The sequence below is a fragment of the Macaca nemestrina genome, chromosome 1 (genome assembly GCF_043159975.1).
Source record: "Macaca nemestrina isolate mMacNem1 chromosome 1, mMacNem.hap1, whole genome shotgun sequence".
NCBI classification, from domain to species: Eukaryota; Metazoa; Chordata; class Mammalia; order Primates; family Cercopithecidae; genus Macaca; species Macaca nemestrina.
Window position 1 is genome coordinate 70,915,013 of NC_092125.1, and position 25,044 is coordinate 70,940,056.

At 37.7% G+C, this 25,044-nt stretch overlaps 1 protein-coding gene and 1 long non-coding RNA gene across 4 annotated transcripts in view; one reads left to right on the plus strand and one right to left on the minus strand.

Moving 5' to 3' along the window:
- LOC105493545 (NSL1 component of MIS12 kinetochore complex) overlaps positions 1 to 25,044 on the minus strand; it is a 43,175-nt gene that overhangs the window by 12,750 nt on the left and 5,381 nt on the right. For 2 of the 3 annotated variants that reach the window (XM_011761264.2, XM_011761265.3), the window contains exons 3-4: positions 22,443 to 22,573; positions 20,447 to 20,501 (exon numbers count right to left, since the gene is read on the minus strand). In XM_011761264.2, coding sequence (XP_011759566.1) covers positions 20,447 to 20,501; positions 22,443 to 22,573 — 186 coding nt within the window. Of the gene's footprint in view, positions 1 to 11,171; positions 11,280 to 20,442; positions 20,502 to 22,442; positions 22,574 to 25,044 lie in introns of all 3 variants that reach the window. The other variant, XM_011761266.2, reaches the window with a different exon arrangement.
- LOC112428828 (uncharacterized) lies at positions 1,812 to 24,998 on the plus strand. The gene is made up of 3 exons (XR_003020887.2): positions 1,812 to 1,949; positions 17,184 to 17,412; positions 24,893 to 24,998. It is a non-coding gene; the product is annotated as an uncharacterized lncRNA (long non-coding RNA).

Genomic DNA, 25,044 nt, shown 5'->3' on the forward strand with positions numbered 1-25,044 from the left:
TATTTCTAGATATGTATCTATGAGAGATGAGTATAAATGTGGTATAAGGATGTTTATAGTAGCTTTATTCATATAGCCAAAATGTGGAAACAAACCAAGTGACAACAGAAGAGAAGAGATAAATTGTCTATAGACACACAATGGAATACTACAAAACAATAAAAAAGAACTTCTGCTACACTCAAAATGTGGATGACTCTCATAGAAATAACACCGATTTAAAGAAGGTAACACAAGAATGCATACTGTATGATTCCATTTACATGACGTTCAAGAAAAGACAAAAATCTATGATGATGTAAGTCAGAATAGTGGTTATACCTGGTAGAAATGGTATAATGACTAAAAAGGGGCATGGGAAACATTTTGGGGTACTGGAAATGTTATACAGGGTATCCATAAGGCTGGGGAACAGGATAAATATGTGTTAGTTACATTTTCAAATAATATGCTCAATATCTTTTTCTTCAACCTCAATATATTTTGCAAGTAAAACACTTCTAAATTTAAAGCAATGGCCCCAACTGTGAATATTTTTTAAAATACAATAAACACACTGTTTTCTTTATGCTTCCAGGTTTTTTGGACACTCTGAATTGTATTTATTGTATACGTGAAAACATAATAGGCACAGTATTTAAAAAATATAACCAATACACTGTTTAAAAATAAGTTTATCCTATATTTTCCAACTACACAGATACTCTATTTCTAGATCATGGTGGCAGTTACATGTGTGTAGGTATATGCATGTATATAAATTCATATTGTTACATTTACATCATAAACTGTACATTATATGTTATACTGTAATATATGTGCACACACACACAAAAATGAACAAAATATTTCTTAACATTTAATATGAAAAGTTATCTTTTATGAATAGGGTAAGGTAAAATATTATTCTTCATTGTTATTACATTGTTTACATTACAAACTTTACAAAATAATCCATCACTTAAGGGATTCTGGGTTGTTGTTTTTTTTTTTTTTTTTGAGACAGGGTCTCGATCTGTCACCCAGACTGGAGTGCAGTGATGTGATCACTGCTCACTGCAGCCTCAAGCTCCTGGGCTCAAGCGTCTCACTCTGTCACCCAGGCCAGAGTGCAGTGGCACAATCATAGCTCACTGCAGTCTCAAACTCCTGGCTTAGCCTCCCGAAGTGATGGGATTACAGGCGTGAGCCACTATACCCAGCCTACACTTTATTTTTTAATTAACAGCACTGATAACTATATTCACTGATTTGTGAAGCCTCTCATTAGGATTCTTAGAGACTAAGCGCTATCAATGACCAATACAAAGAATTCCTAAAATATCTCATGCTACCTTAAAAAGAAAGTTGTCTATAAACTCACATTGCTGAACAATAGCTATTTTCTATCGGTTGTACAAGCAATGACAATGTAAAAAGTGCTGAGTAGTTTGGGTTTGTGTTTAAAATGAAATTAGGTCCTAGGCTGAATAATTATAAACATATTTTAACACATGAATGTCTAGTGAGATATTCTAAAGTTGTGCTGGACATATGAGACATCTAGTACGCCTGGCCCCTGACTACAAAGTGCCAGCTATACTTTCTCATTAATACGGCAACCAAAAACTTTCACTTTTTCAAAGGGTCCACTAGAGGGCAGTACTAACTCCAGTGAGAACCCTGGCATTCTTTCTTACCTTCCAGAACTCCCTTGGGAACGGGAACCGCACTCTTTTAATCTTAGAATCCCTAATGTTGAACAGAGTGCCTGACGTGTACAGTAGGTGTTTACAGAGTGCCTGACGTGTACAGTAGGTGTTCAATAGTCGTGACGGACCAAGGCTATGAGAGAGGGTGCCATGGAGGCACAAAGGAGGGGAAGATCAATCTAACAAGGGAACTGAAGGGAAAGGGAAATCTTCATAGGTGATGTAAGAAAATTGCCTTAATAGAGGATTTGGTGCTAGGTGAGCTGGGGGTCTGTTGGAGTAGGAGGTGGGTGGTAGAGGAAGTGCTACATCAAAGACAAGAGAATAAATCAAGAAAGAGGAGAAAACAGGAAACCAGGAAACACGATTCAAAACATGAGAGAAGGAAGGGAAATTCCCAGGATGATGATGAAAGGAACAGGCAGGATAAAAGTTTTGCACCAGGCCTAGACAGCAGCCAGTCCAGACTGCAATAGGAAGATGGAGGGCTCCCAGAGAAGTATCTCCAAGGAAAAGAAAAAGTTTAAAAATGGATTTGAGAGAAAACCTTAAGTGCTTGCCATAATGAGATGAATTTTACAGTTCTGTCAGACACAACAGAAAACAAAGCAAATAGAAAAATACCTGTAATCCCAGCACTTTGGGAGGCAGAGACAGGTAAATCACCTGAGGTCAGGAGTTTGAGACCAGTCTGGCTAAACCCCGTCTCTACTAAAAATACAAAAAATTAGCCGGGCATGGTAGCAGGCGCCTGTAATCCCAGCTACTAGGGAGGCTGAGGCGGGAGGATGGCTTGAACCTGAGAGGAGGAGGTTGCAGTGAGCTGAGATTACACCACTGCACTCCAGCTGGAGTCACAGAGCAAGACTCTGTCTCAAAGGAAAAAAAATAATAATAAAGCAATTATTGTTCCAAAAGGGGTAGAAAGCTATTCAAGAAAGAATACACTCATAGTAATAATTATCTGACTCAGGAACAAAATAATAATAATTACCTGGCTCAGATTGAAGAACACTTATACAGTCATAACAATGTAAACATGAAATACTACTGTTTTTTTTACAAGAATGAGAGATTATAAGTGAAGCTACTGAGTATAGATTATTCATTTGAGAAACTTAAGTTATAAAAGGAACAAGGGTACAAGGAAGAAAAACACAGTGGCATGAAAGCTTTCCCTACCTGTTTCATGGACAGCCCATTCCTATAGTAGTATGGGCTGACATACGTTCTTAATCAATCTTACCCAATTTTAGCAACCCTGGGAGGCAAGTGGATTTCATCAGCCTCCTTTTGTAGATAAAGAAACAGAAGCTGAGAAATGTATCTAGACTTGAATAAGAACTCACATCTCCCTCCTAGAATCCAAAGCACACGCTCTTCTACATTCTATAACTTTCTAAAATATTGCTTTGTCAGGAATTATACTGTCCTCATAAGAATGTAAGTTAACTAACAGTAAAGTTAGCTTCAACATAATGAAAATCTCTTGAAATAAAAATAGTTGTGCCTGGTAAAGAATTAAAACATTAAAACTCTAGAACAATTATAGAGTTAAATGTTTTAACTATTAACTTTATGGTACCTTTTTTTCTTTTTAGTTAAATGAATTAAGTCCTTTGCATTTAAAACTAAGTAGCACCAATAATTTTATTAATAAAACCATTTTTTTAAGACAAAAGAAAGAAAACACACACAACTAAAAATGGTCACTAAATATATTAATATATTGTCTGTAAATGCATGAAAAAGCCATTTTCCAACAATATCTGCTTAGGAAATTTCAAAATACATATACTTTTCACTCCTTCACTCAAGATTATTCTAAATGATTTTTTTCACATTTTGCAACTAGTAAGAGCATACAATACTCCTGATATACAAGTACGTGACTTAAGACTGTCTCACATACAGATGGCTGGTCCATGCCATGCAGGAGATGGGATGGGCTTTCTCGAGGACCATTCTCAATGCCTTCTCTCTAGCACCTCATGACACCACTACTTACCCTTCTCACCACCAACAATGGTGTTAAAGGAGCCAAACTATTCCATATAAAATCCTACTTAAATGCTGTATAGTGGAACTAATATGCATCTGAAATATGATTTTCCTAATTTTTCATCATAAATGTATAGTATTTTAGCTACACTATAGATTAAGGTTTAGTAAGCCTGTAAAGGGTTGCTTAGAAACATATTTATTTGTTTATTTATTTATTTATTTGTACATTTTTTTCCCAGTAGGAAATGTATGTCAAATTCCAAAACTCAGACTTACATGAATTTTTAAAACATAACTATTTGTGAGTGGCTACCTGTAAATATTGTGACAGTGGCTTAAGCAAGACAGCATTATTAGGAAAGAAGAGGAACTGCCTCTGAGTCCTCTGCTTGTAGGGTCAGCAAAAGAACTGGAAGTATCATTAAGTTTACCATACAGAAACTTAAAATAGCTCCTTGCCATCGCTACGTGTTTAGTGAAGGACAGGGAAAAAAGGGAGTCTCTTCAGTTAATTTCAAAGAACTTTAAAAAAAGACAATATGGAAGCAATTTTTCATTACAATAGAATTATAAAAGGTTGTAACTGTCAAATCAGACCACATCTTATAGGTAGACAGCTCATTAGTAGATTGCTATAAGGATATTTTTAAAAAGAGTTCGCTCTTAAAAATGTGGAAGTTAGGCACCCTTGAAAACACTGCCTTCCCTAGTCACTTGCTTTCTAAAACATAGGGAAATGAAAAAGTGGAAATGAAAGATTGAGTAATCAACCTAGTTTTGCTTTCAGGTCACTGTACTGACTAAACTTGGAAACATGAACTTGCAAAAGCCTGCCCAAATTCAGAAATTCAGCAAAAACAAAAAAAAAACAAAAAAAAAAAACAAAAAAAAAACAACTAAGTGAGTACTTCCTTTCTATTTCCAACGTATTTTATGAACACAAACAAGCAAACACGCACAGCATCGGATGTGTGGCTTCTACTGGTTTCTAAAGAGGTAACTAAGCCATTAGAACCAAGAATTGGAAAGCAGCATCCCTGGTGAAAATGAAACCAAAAACTCAGCAGTGATTTATGATTTTCTGAAATATAACCCTTTGCTACAATTTATAGAGATGTGTTGAACCCATTTGCTCAGTAGATGAAATCCTCTGCAGCACACCCTCCCACCTACACCTCACCACTTCCTTCAGTACCATGTTGCACCTCTCTTAAGGCACACTTTCCAACTCCTGACCCTTGCTTGTATTATCTGGCCTCAGCCAAGTTTTTGACATTGTCTTGCAATGCTCCTTCCCTCTATTACTCACTCCAAAACAGCTTCTGTGGTCTTTTATTTCATGAATATCAAGCTCATTCTTGATTTAAGAACTTTATTCTAGCTCTTCCCTCTGCTTGACAGCTCTTTTTCTTGATCATCACCAGATAAATTCCTTCCTGTTAGTACCTCAGAAAAGTGTTTCCCCATCACCTAAACACACCACCCTAAAGCACTGATGTCACTTATTTATTTTTATACTTATTGCTTTTCTTCTCCCACTAAAATATAAACTATAGAGTAAGAACTTTGTGCTGCTCACTAGTATTACATCTTGCACATTGAGAACAGTTCTGTCATGCTGCAGACATTCAATATATACAAATGAATGGACAGATGAGTAACAGTCACTCACAATGTATTTATTGGGCACGCTGCTATATGCTGGCTACGTATAATATAAATATAATATTAAAAAACTCATGGAGCTTTCAGTTTTGTGAGAGAGCATAAACAAGAAAATAAACACAAATACTTACAAGCTATAACAAGTGCTATTAAGGAAATAAACAGGTGTCACCCGGGGGGAGTATTTTAATGAGGGTGGTTAGGTAAGATCTCTCTGAGAAGCTAACATTTAAATGATAAAAGAAAACTGGGAAGATGTCAAACTTGGGCGAGGGGGCATGCATGTGTGACAGCGAGGCACTTTCAAAGAACTGAAACTCTGGCAGCAAACAGGAAAGTGCCTGAAATAAATCTGGAGAGGTAGGTAGTGGCCAGATCACCTAAGGGAATGCTAAAACTCTACAGTTTAGGATTTTAAGCAGAGTTTAGGATTTTAAGCAGAGGACTGAAAACTGATTTGCATTTTTAAAAGTATCTTAAACTTCTTAGTCAAGTTGATTTCAGAAGTTCATAAAACTCCCTTCCTTTGTCCAAAAGCATCAGTGAATATAGAAAATTAAAATGACATATCCTAAAGCATACACAAAATAAACATTTCAGTGAACCAGAAAAAAGGAAAAGAGAAAAAGCTGCAAGTCAGGCTAAAGCTGCAGGCCTACTGGTAGGCAGAAGTAGCCAGGAATTTGCCTCCTACAAGATAAAAGGTGTTCAAAGTGCTCCAGAGGAACAGGAAACAAAGAGTCAGCTTCACTGTTTGAATACGAGGGCTAAGACAGAGTTTAACCACCCTGAAAAGGAGGCTGAAAAAAACTGCCACTAACCTGCCTGGCGCAGTGGGTCACACCTGTAATCCCAGCACTTAAGGAGATTGAGGTGAGTGGATCATGTAAGGTCAGGAGTTTGAGACTAGATCGGGGTGTCCAATCTTTTGGCTTCCCTAAGTCACACTGGAAGAATTGTTTTGGGCCACACATAAAATACACTAACACTAATGACACCTGATGAGCTAAACAAAAAACACATTAAAAAAATCATGTTTTAACAAAGTTTACAGCTGGGCATGGTGGCTCACGCCTATAATCCCAGCACTTTGGGAGACTGAGGTGGATGGATCACCTGAGGTCAGAAGTTTGAGACTAGCCTGGCCAACATGGTGAAACCATGTCTCTACTAAAAGTACAAAAATTAACTAGGCATGATGGTACATGCCTATAATCTCAGCTACTTGGGAGGCTGAGGCAGAAGAATCGCTTGAACCTGAGAGGTGGAGGTTGCAGTGAGCCGAGATCGCTGCACTGCACTCCAGTCTGGGCAACAGTCTCACTCTGTCTTAAAAGAAAAAAAAAAAGAAAGTTAGTTTACAACTTTGTGTTAGACCACATTCAAACTGTCCTAGGCTGCATATGGCCCATGGGTCACAGGTTAGACAAGCTTGAATTAGATCTTTTATTTATTTATTTTCCAAGATGACAGATAAGAGGCAGTGTTAGCATACCTCTCCCGCTTGGAAGGACAGAATAGTGGCTAGAGAGTCACACTGTGAATTTTCTTTTTTCTTTTTTCTTTTTTTTTTTTTTTTTGAGACGGAGTCTCGCTCTGTCACCCAGGCTGGAGTGCAGTGGCCGGATCTCAGCTCACTGCAAGCTCCGCCTCCCGGGTTCACGCCATTCTCCGGCCTCAGCCTCCCGAGTAGCTGGGACTACAGGTGCCCGCCACCTCGCCCGGCTGGTTTTTTTTGTATTTCTTAATAGAGACGGGGTTTCACCGTGTTAGCCAGGATGGTCTCGATCTCCTGACCTCGTGATCCGCCCGTCTCGGCCTCCCAAAGTGCTGGGATTACAGGCTTGAGCCACCGCGCCCGGCCTGAATTTTCTTTTTTCTAAGAACGACCACAGGAAGATGGAAAGAACCCACAAACCCGTTGAAAGAAGCAGCAGGCTGGAGCCTACTGCAAGAAGACAGGTGAAAAACTAAGTTCCCAGAGTGTAAGCAGGAGAATGAGCATGTCTCGGAGCACACATCCCCACCTGAAACTCTGAAAACCCAGACCATGGGATAAAGCCTTAACCCTACCTAGAGCTGGAAGGGATTTAGTCTATGTGAAACATAAAAGTAGATGCAGCAGCATGAAGTGCCTTGTAGGCATTTCCAGTCTCTAGCATGAACCGAGGGAAGCCATTCCTGACTGTATCTCATGGGGCACTCGGAGAAGCAGTCAATGAGTTCAGGGAGGGGTCATAGGGTGAAAGAAGCTCCCAGGTGAATTTTGTAATATAATCTTGAGTAGGGATGAGCTCTCTTGAACAGAACCCACAGGGTGAGTGTAAAGACATGAGCAGAGGAGCTGGGCATCCGGCCTTATGGGCAGATGGAGAGGGGCATGGTTATGGCCTTGGGCAGGTCTGAGTTCTGTGCGCAGACTGCCTGGATCTAAATCCAGTGAGTGAAGCACTGCGGGAATGAGACCAGCCTCACCAACTGTGAAAGAGCTGGGTGAGGCTCACTGTTGCCCACTACTCTCCACTCCCTTTGGGAACTCTTCTATGCAGCAGATGCAGTTAATTACTCTCTGGAACATTATCCCAGGAGCCTGAGGTCTTAAAGAAGTTCTAAGAGAAGTTCTGAATCTTGAAACAAAAGCTCTGACATGAACCTAAATAGAACCTCCTGAAAGCATACATCTCACGGGGCCTAAAAAACAATAACAGAATGAAAAAAACAAAGTATCTAGATAACAATTAATATGATGAATAGAACAGTACCTAATATTTCAATATTAACATTGAATGTAAATGGCCTAAATGTTCCACTTAAAAGATACAGAATGACAGAATGGATAAAAAACCACCAACCAAATATCTGCTCTCTTCAAGAGACTCACCTAACATAAAAGGACTCACAAAAATTTAAGGTAAAGGGGTGGAAAAAGACATTCCACACAAATGGAAACCAAAAGTGAGCAGGAATAGTTATTCTTATATCAGACAAAACAGACTTTAAAGCAACAACAGTAAAAAAGACAAAGAAGGATGTTATACAATGATAAAAGGATTAGTCCAACATAAAGATACTATAATCCTAAATTTATACGCACCTAACACTGGAGCCCCCCAGATTTATACAATTACTACTAGATTTAAGAAATGAGACTGACAGCAACACAATAACAGTGTGGGACTTCAATACTCCATTGACAGAACTAGATAGATCAAGACAAAAAGTCAACAAAGAAACAACAAACTTAAACTATATCCTAGAACAAATCAACTTAACAGATGTTTACACAACATTCTTCCCAACAACTGCCGAATATATATTCTCCTCATCAGCACATGGAACAGTCTCCAAGATAGGTGATATAATGAGCCACAAAATAAGTCTCAATAAATTTAAGAAAATCAAAATCATATCAATTATCTTCTCAGACCACAATGGAATAAAGCTGGAAATCAACTCTAAAAGAAACTCTCAAAATTATACAAATACATGGAAATTAAATAATCTACTCTTGTATAATTTTTGGGTTAACAATGAAATCAATATGTAAATTAAAAATTCTTTGAAATTAATAGTGACACAACATATAAAAACCTCTGAGATACAGTAAAAGCAGTGCTAAAAGGAAAGTTCACAGTGTTAAATGTCTACATCAAAAACTCTGAAATAGCACAGACAATTTAATGTCACACCTCAAAGAAATAGAGAAACAAGAACAAATTAAACCCAAACCCAGTAGAAGAAGTAACAAAGATCAGAGCAGATCTAAATGACACTGAAACAAATAAACAAGCAAAAAATACAAAAGATAGCACCGGGAGCGGCGGCTCACGCCTCTAATCCCAGCACTTTGGGAGGCTGAGGCAGGTGGATCACGAGGTCAGGAGATCGAGACTATCCTGGCTAACACGGTGAAACCCTGTCTCTACTAAAAATACAAAAAAAATTAGCCGGCTGTGGTGGCGGGTGCCTGTAGTCCCAGCTACTTGGGAGGCTGAGGCAGGAAAATGGCGTGAACCCAGGAGGCAGAGCTTGCAGTGAGCCGAGACTGTGCCACTGCACTCCAGCCTGGGCAACAGAGCGAGACCCTATCTCAAAAAAAGAAAAAAAATACAAAAGATAAATGAAACAAAAAACTGATTATTTGAAAAGATAAACAAAATTGATAGACCATTAGCAAGATTAAACAAGAGAGAAGATACAAATAAGCTCAGTTTACGGTGGCTCACGCCCAGAATCCCAGCACTTTCGGAGGCCAAGGCAGGCGGATCACTTGAGGTCAAGAGTTCGTGACTAGCCTGGCCAACATGGTGAAACCCTGTCTCTACTAAAATACAAAAATCAGCCAGGCGTGGTGGCAGGCGCCTGTAATCCCAGCTACTCGGGAGGCTGAGGAAGGAGAATCGCTTGAACTCGGGAGGCAGAGATTGCAGTGAACCGAGATCACACCACTGCACTCCAGCCTGGGTGACACAGGAAGACTCTGTCTCAAAAAAAAAAAAAAAAAAAGAAAGAAAGAATAAAAAGAAACTGGAGATATTATAACTGATGCCACAGAAATACAAAAGATCATTCAAGGCTACTATGAACACCTTTGTGTGCACAAACTACAAAATCTAGAGGAGGTAGGTAAGTTCCTGGAAATATATAACCCTTCTAGATTAAATCAGGAAGAAACAGAAACCCTGAACAGACCAATAACAAGCAGTGACACTGAATCAGCAATTTTTTAAATTGTCAACCAAAAGAAGTCCAGGACCAGCTGAATTCTATCAGAGAATTCAAAGAAGAATTATCACCAATCCTACTAAAATTATTCCAAAAGGTAGAGAAAGAGGGAATCCTCCCTAAATCATTCTATGAGGCCAGTATTACCCTAATATCAAAACCAGAAAAGGACATAACAAAAAAAGAAAACTGCAGACCAATATCCCAATGAACATAGATGCAAAAATCCTCAACAAAGTTCTAGCTAACCAAATCCAACAGCAGGTCAAAAAGATAATACATCATGATCAAGTGGTTTCAAACTAGGGATGCAGGGATGGTTTAACATATGCAAGTCAATAAATATGCTACATAACATAAACAGAATTAAAAACAAAAACCATATGATCATCTCAACAGAGATGGAAAAAGCATATGATAAAATCCAGTGTCGCTGCTGGGCAGAGTGGCTCATGCCTGTAATCCCAGCACTTCGGGAGGGTGAGACGGGAGGACCACCTGAGGTCAGGAATTTGAGACCAGCCTGGTCAATATGGTAAAATCCCATCTCCACTAAAAATACAAAAATTAGCACACCTGCAATCCCAGCTACTCACGAGGCTGAGGCAGGAGAATCGCTTGAACCTGGAAAGTGGAGGCTGCAGTGAGCCAAGATCGCACCACTGCACTTCAGTCTGGGAAAGAGTGAGATACTGTTTTAAAAAACAAACAAAAAAAAAAACCACAAAAAAACCCAGCATCTCTTTATGATAAAAACCCTCGGCGTGGTGGTTCATGCCTGTAATCCCAGCACTTTGGGAGGCCGAGGCAGGCGGATCACAAGGTAAGGAGATTAAGACCATCCTGGCCAACATAGTGAAACCCTGTCTCTACTAAAAATACAAAAACTTAGCTGGGCGTGGTGGCGGGTGCCTGTAGTACCAACTACTAGGGAGGCTGAGGCAGCAGAATGGCGTGAACCCAGGAAGCGGAGCTTTGAGTGAGCCGAGATCGCGCCACTGCACTCCAGCCTGGGCGACAGAGTGAGACTCCATCTCACACACACACAAAAAAACCTTCAACAAAATAGGCATAGAAGAGACTTACCTCAAAGTAATAAAAACCATATATGACAGACCCACAGCCAACATCATGTTGAATGGGGAAAAGTTGAAATCATTCCCGTTGAGAACCAGAACAAGACAAAGATGCCAACTTTCACCACTTCTATTCAACATAGTACTTAGCCAGAGCAATCAGACAAGAGAAAGAAATGAAGAGAATCCGGAAGCCAAACTGTCACCGTTTGCTGGTGATATGATCATATACCTTAGAAAACCCTGAAGACTCATCCAAAAAGCTCCTAGATCTGATAAATAAATTTGGTAAAGTATCAAAGTACAAAATCAGTGTACACAAATCAGTAGCACTGCTACACACCAACAATGACCAAGCTGAGAATGAAATCAAAATAAAAAACCCTTTTTACAACAGCTGCAAAAACAAATACACAAACAAACAAAAACTTAGGAATATACTTAACCAAGGAGGTGAAGGACCTCTACAAGGAAAACTACAAAACACTGCTAAAAGAAATCACTGATGACACAAACAAATGGAAAACATATCCCATGTTCATGGATGGGTAGAATTAATATTGTGAAAATGACCATACTGCCAAAAGCAATCTACAAATTCAATGCAATTCCCATCAAGATACCACCATAATTCTTCACAGAACTGGAAAAAACAATCTTAAAATTCATATGAAACCAAAAAAGAGCCCACATAGGCAAAGCAAGACTAAGGAAAAAGAACAAATCTGGAGGCATTACCTGACTTCAAACTGTACTATTAGGCCATAGTCACCAAAACAACATGGTACTCGTATAAAAATAGGCACACAGACCAATGGAACAGAATAGGGAACTCAGAAATAAAGCCAAATACTTACAGTCGACTGATCTTTGACAAAGCAAACAAAAACATAAAGTGGGGAAAGGACACCCTATTCAACAAATGGTGCTGGGATAACTGGCAAGCCACATGTAGAAGAATGAACCTGGATCCTCATCTCTCACCTTATACAAAAATCGACTCAAGATTGATCAAAGACTTAAATCTAAGAACTGAAACCATAAAAATTCTACAAGATAACATTAGAAAAACTCTTCTAAACATTGGGTTAGGCAAAGAATTCATGACAAGCAAATGCAACAAAGACAAAAATAAATAAATGGAACCTAATTAAACTAAAAAGCTTCTGTAGAGCAAAAGAAATCATCAGCAGAGTAAATAGAAAACCCACAGAGTGGGAGAAAATATTCACAAATTATGTATCTGACAAAGGACTAATATCCAGAATCTGTAAGAAACTCAAACAAATCAGCAAGAAAAAAAAAATAATCCCATTGAAAAGTGGGCAAAGGACATGGATAGACAATTCTCAAATAAGATATACAAACAGCTAACAAACATATGAAAAAAATGTTCAACACATCACTGATCATCAGAGAAATGCAAATTAAAACCACAATGAGATACCACTTTACTCCTGCAAAAATGGCCATAATTAAAAAGTCAAAAAACAATAGATGTTGGCATGGCTGTGTTGAAAAGAGAACACTTTCACAATGCTGGTGGGAATGTAAATTAGTACAACCACTATTGAAAACAATATGGAGATTCCTTAAAAAACTAAAAGCAAGACTACCATTTGATCCAGCAATGCCACTACTGGATATCTACCCAAAGGAAAATAAGTCATTATATGAAAAAGAGACATGCACACACATTTGTAACAGCACAATTTGCAATTGCAAAAATATGGAACCAGCCCAAATGCCCATCAACCAACTAGTGGATAAAAAAATGTGAATCCTACTCAGTCATAAAAAGGAACAAAATAATAGCATTCACAGCAACCTGGATGGAGTTGGAGTCCATCATTCTAAGTGAAGTAACCTAGGAACAGAAAACCAAGCATTGTATATTCTCATGTATAAGTGGCAGCTAAGCTATGAGGATGCAAAGGCATAAGAATGAGATAAAGACTTCAGGGACTCTTTGGGGGAAAGTTGCAGGGTTGAGGGAATAAAAGACTACATTGTGGGTACAGAGTACACTGCTTGGGTGAGGACTGCACTAAAATCTCAGAAATCACCACTAAATAACTTATCCATGTAACCAAAAACCACCTGTGACCCAAACACTATTGAAATAAAATTTTAAAAATATAGACTAGATCAAGCAGAATAAATAATTTCAGAACTTCAGTACTCAAGAGACTAAGGCAGGAGGATCCATTGAGCCTCCCAGGAGTTCGAGGCTGCAGTGAGTTATGATCACTCCACTGCACTCTAGCCTGGGTGACAGAGTGAGACCCTGTCTCAAAACAAACAAACAATGACAATAAAATGGAGGAGGAATTTTTTTAAAAAATGAAGAAAGCCTAACTGACATTTGGGACAGCATAAACTGGTCAAATATTTGAATTCTGGGTATTGTAGAGGGAGAAGCAATGGGTAAAGGAAAAGAAAATCTGTTTAACAAAATAGTAGCTGAAAACTTCTCAAATCTTGCAAGAGATATACATATACAGATATAGGAAGCTCAAAATTCTGCAAATAGATTGAATCCCAAAAGGTCTTCACCAAGACACATTATACTCAAACTATCAAAAGGCAAAGAAAGATATTCTAAAAACAGGAGAAAGGTTTAAAGTCACATAGAAGGGAAGCTTCCTTCAGACTAACAGTGTATCTCTCAGCAGCATCATTAGAGGCCAGGAGAGAATGCAATGATATATTTAAAGTGTTGAAAGAAAAAAATCTGTCAGCCAAGAATATTATTCCCAGAAAAGCTATCCTCCAAAAATGAAAGAGAAATAAAGTCTTTCTCAGACAAGTGAGGAATTCAATATCACTAGACCAGCCCTCCAAAAAATGCTTAAGGAAGTTCTACATCTGGAAGCAAAAAGACAGTATCTACCATCATGTGAAAACACATAAAATTATAAAACTCACTGGAAGAACAGACATACAAATGAGAAAGAGAAAAAAACTCAAATGTTAGCACTATAGAAAACCACTAAACCACAATGATAAACAATGAGAGAAAGGAACAAAGGATATATAAAACAACCAGAACTCAACTAATAAAATGACAGGAATAAGCCCTCACATATCAATAATAATAACCTTGAGTGTAAACAGATTATCCACTTAAAAGACAAATAATAGCTTAATGGATAAAAAAGCATGGCCCAACTATATGCTGCCTACAAGAACCTCACTTCACTTGTAAAAACACATACAGACTAAAAGTGAAAGAATGGAAAAAGATATTCCACACAAATGGAAACCAAAAGTGAGCAGGAGTAGCTATACTTGTATCAGATCAAAGAGATTTTAAGTCAAGAATAGTAAAAAAGGACAAAGGAGATCATTACATAATGATAAAGGGATCAATTCAGAAAGGGGATATAATAATTCTAAATATATATATACCCAACACTAGAACATCCAGATTAAAGCAAATATTATCTAAAGAGAGAGACATCAACACAATAGTAGTTGAGGACTTCAACAGCCCACTTTCAACATAAAACAGATTATCTAGACAGAAATACAACAAAGAAACATTGAATTTAAACTGCACTTTAGACCAAATGGACCTATCAGACATGGACAGAATGTTTCACACAACTGCTACAGAATATACATTCTTTCATCAGCACATGAAACATTCTGACATACAGGGATAGGTATGTTAGACCACAAAACAAGTATCAATACATTTTAAAAATTCAAAATCAGGCTGAGCACAGTGGCTCACACCTGTAATCCCAGCACATTGTGAGGCCGAGGTGGGCAGATCACTTGAGGCCAGGAGTTCAAGACCAGCCTGGCCAACATGATAAGACCCCGTCTCTACTAAAAATACAAAAATTAGTTGGGTGTGGTGGTGCACACCTGTAATCCCAGCTACTACTTGGGAGGCTGACACATGACAACTGCTTGAACCCAGGGGGAGGAGGCAGCAGTGAACCAAGATCACACATGCCACTGCACTCCAGCCAGGGTGACAGAACGAGACTGCCTAAAAAAAAAAAAAATTCAAAATTATATCAAGTATATTCTCAGACCACAACGGAAAAAAAGTACAAATCAATAACAAAAGGAATTTTGGAAATTATACAAGTACATGGAAATTAAACAACATGCTCCTGAACAACTGTGTCAATAAAGAAACTAAGAAGAAAATTAAAATATTTCTTAGGCCAGGCACAGTGGCTCCTGCCTGTAATCGCAGCACTTTGGGAGACTGAGGCAGGTGGATCATCTGAGGTCAGGAGTTCAAGACCAGCCTGATGAACAAGGTGAAACCCTGTCTCTACTTAAAACACAAAATTAGCTAGGTGTGATGGCACATGCCTATAATCCCAGTTACTTGGGAGCCTGAGGCAGGAGAATCGCTTGAACCCAGGAGGCGGAGGGTGCAGTGAGCTGAGATCGCGCCATTGCACTCCAGCCTGAGTAACCAGAGAGAAACTCTGTCTCAAAAAAAAAAAAAAAAAAATTAGCTGGGCATGGTGGCCTGCACCTATAGTCCCAGCTACTTGAGAGGCTGAGGTGGGAGGATTGCTTGAGCCTGGGAGGTCAAGATTGCAGTGAGGCTATAATTGCACCACTATACTACAGCCTGCGTGACAGAGCAAGACTCCATCTCAATAAAAATAAAATAAAATAAAATAAAATTTATAGGAAACACAAATGGAATAGAAACATAGTATATAGTTTCCAAACTGAGAAAGAGAAAAAAGGAAAAAGAAAATTCAATCAACACAATGGAAGGCAATAAAAGGAAAATGGTAAAAAAAAAAAAAAAAAAAAAAAAAAAAAAAAAAAAAGAAAAGAAAGAAAACAAAAACCAACAACAACAAAAACTTTGATACAGTATTTGGAAACTAAAAAATAGAGCTGAACTATGAAAGTTCTACATGTCAATGCTTGTGGTATATAGCTAAATCAGGACTTAGAGATAAATGTGTAGCCTTAAATGAATTTATTAAAAAATAAGACAAAAAAATGAATTAAGTGCTCAATTCAATAAACTAAAAATAACAGGAACCCCACAAAAACAGGAGGATCATACTAAAGATCAGAAATCAAGGAACCAGAAAACAAACAAACAAAAAAATTAGAGAAAGGCCACAAAACTAAAAGTTGACTCTCTGAAAAGACTAATTAAAAAAACCAAACACACACACACACACACACACACACACACACACACACACAAAAACCTAGGCTGGTGCAGTAGCTCATGCCTGTAATCCTAGCACTTTGGGAGGCCAAGGCAGGAGAAGAACTTGAGCCCAGGAGTTCCAGACCAGCCTGGGTAACACAGTGGGACCCCATAGCTACAAAAAAATTTTTTAAACTAGCCAGGCATGGTGACACATGCCTGAAGTCCCAGCTACTCAGGAGGTTGAGGCTGGAAGATCACGTGAGCCCAAGAGATTGAGGTGGCAATGAGCCATGATCATACCACTGCACTTCAGCCTGGGTGGCTTCAGCCTGTCTCAAACAAAAAATGGAACCTAGAACAAGATGTCAAGAAAAAAACGAACAATCTAAGTTAGTCCCCCTGTAGAGGAATGGACAGTGGCATATTCATAAACTGGAATACTATATACAATAGCTAAATGAAAAGAGAGCTCTGTGTGTACACAATGTTGATGGAGAAAAAAGTTGCAGAATGATATGATCAGTATGATACAATTTATATAAAAACGTAAGTCCCATACATTGTTTATGGATATGTATCTATAAATTAAGTATAAAAACATGAATAGCAAGGATTTACCCAGCTTGAGGATTCTGGTTATACTTCTGAGGTAAGAGGGAATGAAATGGAATAGTGGAAGACACAAAGTTTCAACTATATCTGAACATTTTAGTTGCTAAAAAGGTCTGAAACAAGTATGACAAAATGTGATTAACACTTAAATATGGGTGGTGGGAACAGCTATGTTCATTATGCTGCATTCTTTATTTTCTATATGTTTGAAATATTTCAAAGAATAAAATAAATCACTCTGCCCTATGTATGCAGAATGAAATGGAAGAGAGCAAGAGTGAAACAAGAAGACCTTCTAAGAGAGCATTTGTAGAAATCCTGGCTAGAGTGATGGTAACCTAGAATAGAGATGGCAATAGCAAGATGAAGAGAAGTCAACGAATGTGAGATTATACGAAGAACAATTTATGAGACTTATTGATGGACTGGGTATGAGGAGCTTGACAGAAGAAGGAATCAAGGTTAACTTCAGCTAAAGCAACATGTAGGTATAGATGCCACTTACTCAAACAGGGAAAGCTGGGAAAGGAACCAGTTAGGGGGCATGAAAGAATCCTGTTTTATGTTCATCTTTTATTTCTCCTACTCAGACATAAGCTCTTTATGGGGAGAATCTGTCTGCTTTATCTTTGTATTCCCCAAAGTTCATAATGTAACTAAATTGAGTCAATGTTATACACACTGCCTAGTTTTGAAAAACTGACAACCCTCTTTAAGAGTGTCAGTTTTCAAAGAAATTTTGTATCACTTAATATCATAATAAAGGAAAAAAAAACTTTCAAGAAGTTCCCACAAAAATTTTCCTATGTGGCTGATTCAGACTTTTAAGGCCCACAGAAATTTATGCTTTCCACTTTCTTACTAAGCCATTTTAATCAGTTTCATATGATTCTACCAGTTCGGTAGATTATAAGGTATACAATACTATAATGTATACTGAAGGGGTGGCCTGCCCCTCCACACCTGTGCGCATTTCTCGTTAGGTGGAACAAGAGACTTGAGAAAAGAAATGAGACACAGAGACAAAGTATAGAGAAAGAAAAAGTGGGCCCAGGGGACCAGCGCTCAGCATACAGAGGACCGGTCTCCGAGTTCCCTCAGTATTTATCGATCATTATCTTTACCATCTTAGAAAAAGGGAAGTGGCGGGATAATAGGATCATCGTAGGGAGAAGGTCAGCAGTAAGACATATGAATAAAGATCTCTGTGACATGAATAAGTTTAAGGAAAAGTGCTGTGCCTTGATATGCATATGCAAACATCTCCATAAACCCTTTTAGTGCATAAAGAGCAGCATTGCCGCTAGCACGTCCCACCTTCAGCCCTAAGGCGGTTTTCTCCTTTCTCAGTAAATAGAACAGACAATCGGGTTTTACACCGAGATGTTCCATTGCCCAGGGACGGGCAGGAGACAGATGCTTTTCTCTATCTCAACTGCCAAGAGGCATTCTTTCCTCTTATATTAATCCTCCTCAGCGCAGACCCTTCATGCGTGTCAGGCTGGGGGACGATTAGGTCTTTCCCTTCCCACGAGGCCATATTTCAGACTATCACATGGGGAGAAACCTTGGACAATACCTAGCTTTCCTAGGCAGAGGTCCCTGCGACCTTCCGCAGTGTATGTGTCCTGGGTACTTGAGATTAAGAGAATGGTGATGACTTTTAACCAGCAAGCTGCCTTCAGGCACTTGTTTAACAAGGCATATCCAGCACAGCCCAAAATCCGTTAAACTTTGAATCACCACAGCACATGTCTCTTGCAAGGCCAGGGTTGGGTGTAGGGTCACAGATTAACAGCATCTCAAATACAGAACAAAATGGAGTCGCTTATGTCTACTTCTTTCTATATAGACACAGTAACAATCTGATCTCTCTTTTCCCCACAGTATACTATTATAAATGGGATGCAATTTATAATAGCATTATTATTACACAGTATATCCTTATAAACTACTAGTTATGTATTGTTTTGGTTATATAGTTTATACAGTCCCTTATGCGGTTTGGTTATACTACAACCTTGATAAGTAGGCAGGACATTCTGTAATATTTAGTGCAGAGCTGGAATTCACGCCAAAAGCATCAGACGGCAAATCTATAATTCGTCATTTTACTAATAATGAAACTGATGCTTGAAGAAGTCAGGTGACTTGGCCAAAGATATAAAGTTAATAACTGTAAGCTAATTTTGCTGTCATTAAGGAACTGATGCTATTCTAAGCTTGTTAACGTTATGAAAATACATAATGAAAAAACTCAAAATCTACCAAAAGATAGATTCTAATTCTTTTGCTTACTTTTGAAGTCTGAATCATATGATACAGAAGATTCTTCCACTTGTACTACATAATCAGAACAGTGAAAGTAAAATCACATTTCAAAGGATAATTTAACTAAGTGTGTTTTCCCTAGGATAAAAAGGTAACTAAGTTTCTTTAGAGGGAAATTAACTGTATCTAAAAAGTAATACTTGAGTATATCATAATACCACAAGTTTCAATTACTGTTTTTATGTTATTGAAAACCAAAACAAGTATATGTCAACCACTGCATATTGGCAACTACCCCTTTTTAGTGAACCATGGAAATTGATAAGTGTTAGGTCCTAGGTCAATTTTTAATGTCAAACACAGTAAGTGATGTGATTTTAATCAACTTCAGAGTAGCTTAATGCTTATACTTCCCCCCCTCCTCGGTTTATCCCATTAGCTTAAGATATTTGGGAAAGGTGGAGGAACATATTAAAGAGTAATTCAGAATTCAACAAAGTACTCAAAGCTTTAAGTATAAATATCCCATATAAATAAATCGGGGATTTAACTGTTTTATCCTAACAGTTTAGAAATGGCATTTTTGAGTGCCAAAGGGAAATTCCAAAAGGACTCTTAGAAAAACTGTAATAAATTTTTAAATGTGAGAACACAGTCATTTGAAAATATACATAATCTACATTTTTAGCAATGCTAGTTCTGTTGCTGGATTTACATAAATTTGTTTGTGTCAAGTTTCTTTCTCCCTGTTGTATGGGATACATCTAAATGGAAACAAAACTGAGTTCAAAGGCATAATGAGTATACTTATCTCTTCTTAAATTCAATATATTTTTATTTGATTTTAGAAATAATGAGAAACCAATGATGGTGACTGCACCAGGTGTGACACTATGAGAGAATGCCTTAATAGTATAGCTTTGGCTGTAATGCAAAGATTGGAAAGTACAATTACAGAGATAGGAGGGTATTAGAAGTTAGAGATGGGTATGTGTTATAATAGTCTGCATCAGGTGAGAACTTTATAAAAGCTAAGATTCCGGGGTAACACCCCTGGAATTCTGAGTCAACAGGTATAAAGCTAGTCCTCTTAATTCTAGTTGAAATGCTAAACATCAATAACTTGTAGGAAGTTAAAGCATCAAAGGGAGAATATCCTTGATGTTGATCCTTTTAGAAGAGTATCAGAAACCCATAAAAATTATAAGCAGATGCTTCATTTTTACCACAAATGAATACCGACTCACCTGGATCAGTGTCATATTTTAGGTCCAGTGGATGTACAACAGGGTGGTACTGCTTCTAAACATAACATAAATTAAAACAGATTTAATCACTTAATGCTTCATATAAACATCTCTTTCAGCTAATATGGCAAATATACTAGAATAAATAGTACCATTCTTTTGAGGAAAAAAATTAAATCCTACTGTCTGCAGGGAAGAGAAGGAGAGAAGGTAAAACCAGTCAAACTAAGTCTGAATTATGTCTTTTACAGTACTGCCACCTACTGCATACACTGAGAAGTGGCACCATAAAAAAGTATCAGAAGAAGCAATCAAGCAAATTAAAAGCACAGAGACTGAATGTTATGTTTAAAGTACAGGGTAGTCTCCAATTGTGAACTGACTATGTTTCAAAAGTTCATTCAGGACAAGCGTTTGGAACTCAAAATGCTTATTTCCATGAAAACTTGGTTCTAAAAGGTGGCGAGGCTACATTACCACCACACTAACCTATATATCCTGTGACACACTGAAATTATAGTAGCAGAATTACTGGCACAGAATCTACAATTCAGGCAAAAAGAAAGAGGAAAATGCTCTTCCTTATTCTTGTCCAAAGCCAGCAGAAGCCAAAAAGGTTAAAAGACAGAAAACAAGAAGAAAAAAAAGGTCTTCTGCCAGCTGTGGTAACTCACACTTGTAATCGCAGTACTTTGGGAGGCCCACGCAGGAGAATGTCTTGAGCTCAGGAGTCTGAGACCAGTATGGGCAATAAGGAGGGAAGAAGGGAGGAAAGACACAGGGCATGGCAGGGCAGGAAAAAATTTTAAAAAGGTCTTTGGTATCCTCACCTCATCCATTTTGCACTACTTTTTAAACTACCATAGCAGTACCTCACCTAGGCCAACCGTCTTTCTTTTCTGCAATATGGATGACTAGCTTTGGGGGCTTGGGGGCAGTGGGGCAGTAACAAGCGAGACACTGAAAAATACACTTTGAATGTTTTTCCTGAAAAAAACTTCCAAGTAGGAGGGGTGGGGGAAGTGATGGAATGGGGTATTTGAGAACTGCTATAAAAAAAAGTTAAAAATTCTGCTCATGAATATTGTTTTTCACAGAATAACTAATATGTTTTAGATACAATATTAAACCAGGCATATAATGCCCTGAAACAATCCTGAAACCGAGGCAACTAGAAGATTTATATGTGAATGTTTATGTACTAATTTCAAAAACTAAAGGCAATAGTATAGCATAATCTAAACACAACATGTACCTCACTGGAGGGACAATGCTATTCCCAGCAAACCTCCCCTCCCTACCAAGGGAAGATTTGGGTCCAATTTTCATGTGGATTTCCTATTTCCTACTGATTATTTTACCAGATTTCCTAACAAATCTGAAAAGATGAGGGTGTGATATGGTTGGTCACTGGTATCTACAGTAATTATAAGAAGGAAGTCTATGACTCTGCTTGTCTAAAAAGCTCATGCCGAAGGAGCTGCATTCCTGGTCTTGTGACCCAGATAGTTATGATTTTTGCAGCAAAACAAATTACGCCCAATTCATAAAGCAAATTTCAGTGTTATGAACAGGTACTAAAACAATCTCATCATCAATTTAACTAAAGGGCCTTCCAAAATATACAAACATATAAATATATGCCAAAAACAAACGACAAACAAAGAAAAGTGTTGAAAGAAAAGCTTTTTCCATCCTGGTCTCAGAATCATAAAGTCATTGTCAGTCTTCCATCGCCAATTTCAATTTTAACCACTCACTATATCTTTCATTTTTTTCAGTTTTGAACCAGTGTGTTCAAAACACAGTATAGTATGACTATACTATGTCATAGTACAATTTAGAAGAGGAAAGTCTTATAAGAGACAAACAATACTAATTGAGGCAGGAAAGAAAAAGGCAACAAAATGTCACTTATCTCCACGTAGAGCCTTATATTTTAATGTTTTTATTGTGGTAAAATATACGATAACATTTTAAAGGCAAATCATCTTACCAGAATTTCTTGTTTTGCTTTTATGGTTTTGATGACACATTCCAGGATCTTTCTGGGATACTGCTTACGTTTTGTGGCTATATCTACTATGATTTCATCAAACTGATCTTCAAGTACTTTGATGTCAGAATCTATTTAAGAAAAAAATATATATATAAAAAGTTCCCTAAAACTCATGGTTTATATTCTGTATGGAAATGTGCTATAAACTAAATTTAGAAAACACAAAATAATAAAGGAAAACAAATATGGCAAGTTAATGAATGCCCCCACTTCGGTGATTAATTTATTTATGCATTGAACAATCAATTATTGAACATCTATAAGAAGCTAGGCCTAAACAAGAGAAATACAAAGATGAGCACAACATGATTCCTACTCTCTAAGAGTTCACAGTTTGCTGAAAGAAACAGGTAATTGCAAAGCAAACTGATAAAAGCAATAGAGGTATGAACAAAATGCCATCAGGACACAGAACAATGGAAAACTGGGAAAGGTAAGACTTTAAAGAAGTAACATTTGAGCTTGAAATAGAAGTGTAAGTCCAATGGATAAAAAGTGGTAGGGGGAAAAAAGGAATAAAGAGAAGCATTTTAGGCAGTGGAAACAGTATTTGCAAGATCCTAATCTTTGGAGACCTGAGAAAAGTTCTAAATGGCTACAGAATAAAGGAAAGGAAAAATGGATGATAAAATATATAAGAACCAGGCTGTAAAGGGTATTTAATATCAGGGATGCTAAGAAGTTTTGACTTATCATGTACTGATCCAAAGCTATGACAGTAGCAGTGAGTGGAGTAACTAGATCTGAAATAGGACTCAACTGGATTGATGATAGGAAAAACTGAAAGATACAGTGAGTTTAGAGTTTCTTTCATTTAGCTAACTCTACTTTCTCATATGCTTTTTCATGTTTTAAAACAGTGATTCTCAAACGTTAGAAGAAACACCTAACGAGTATGTTAGGAGTACAGATTTCTTTTTTTTTCTATATACTTTAAGTTCTAGGGTACATGTGCACAACGTGCAGGTTTGTTACATATGTATACATGTGCCATGTTGGTGTGCTGTACCCATTAACTCGTCATTTACATTAGGTATATCTCCTAGTGCTATCCCTCCCCCCTCCCCCTACCCCACGACAGGCCCCAGTGTGTGATGTTCCCCACCCTGTGTCCAAGTGTTCTCATTGTTCAATTCCCACCTATGAGTGAGAACATGCAGTGTTTGGTTTTCAGCAGTACAGAATTTTGATTCAGTAAGTCTGAGATGGGGCCCAGAAACGAAGCACCCTAGATGAAAGGAATGTAGGTGAGCCATCTAACTTTATTTTGAAAATCATTTTAAACAGTAAAAATATTAAGTAATTACAAATACTAAAGAGCTAAGTTTTCAGGTTAAATGGTCCTCATATTGCCCTTTTGTGTCAAAGTCTATGCTAGAAATGGACTTACTTATTTTATCGATCACAAGCTTTATTAGGAAGAAATCTAACATCTGAAACATAATTTTTTGAAACATTTTGAGAAACTGCTGATATGTTTTGGTATATACATATCAGATAAAGATAATCAAGTATATCAGGTATAGTCTTTCATTCATGTAACAAATATTAACTGAATCCCATTAAATTAGTTCGAGGGTACCCTTTTTTCCTTTTTCTTTCTCTTTCCTTCCTTCTTTCTTTCCCTTTCCTTCCCATTCATTCTCCCTCCCTTCTTCCCTTCCTTTCCTTCTTTTCTTTCCTAGATAGACACACAGATTGATTTTCAATAGCTTTTGGGGTACAAGTGGTATTTGGTTACATGAATGAATAGTACAGTGGGGAAGTCTGAGATTTTAGTGCACTCATCACCCAGTAGTATACATTGTGAAAGTACCCTTCTTTTGAGGGCAAGAAATAACAGTTATCTCTTACTCTGAATAATTATTTATATAAGCAGCCCTCCCTAAATTTTCATTTATCCATTGAAAAAGTTAAATAATTAGCCTGAAGAAAAGAATGTACTATTTCACAATTAGTACCAAAAAAAAAAAAAAAAAAGTCTCCAGGAAAATCCTTTCTTAGCACCACCCAATGATAAAGCTACAACTAAAATGCATAACAAAATTTGAACAGGAGCCAGGCGAAGACCCATAATCCCAACACTTTGGGAGGCCAAGACAGGCAGATCACCTGAGGTTGAAAGTTCGAGACCAGCCTGGCCAACATGGTAAAACCCTATCTCTGTTAAAAATACAAAAATGAGCTGGGCGTGGTGGCAAGCACCTATGATTCCAGCTACTTGGGAGGCTGAGGGATGAGAATCTCTTGAACCTAGGAGGTGGAGGTTGCAGTGAGCTGAGATCGCGCCACTGCACTCTAGCCTGGGTAAGAGTGAGACTCTTATCTAAAAAGAAAAGAAAAATTGAACAGGAAAGAATTATTCATTAATTTAATATATTTCATAGGTGTCTACTATAAGCCAAGAGTTGAGAACAAGATCAGGCGCAGTGGCTCACATCTGTAATACCAGCACTTTAGGAGGTTGAAGCTAAGAGTTTAAGACCAGCCTGGGCAGCATGATGAAACCCTGTCCTCTACCAAAAATACAAAAAGTTAG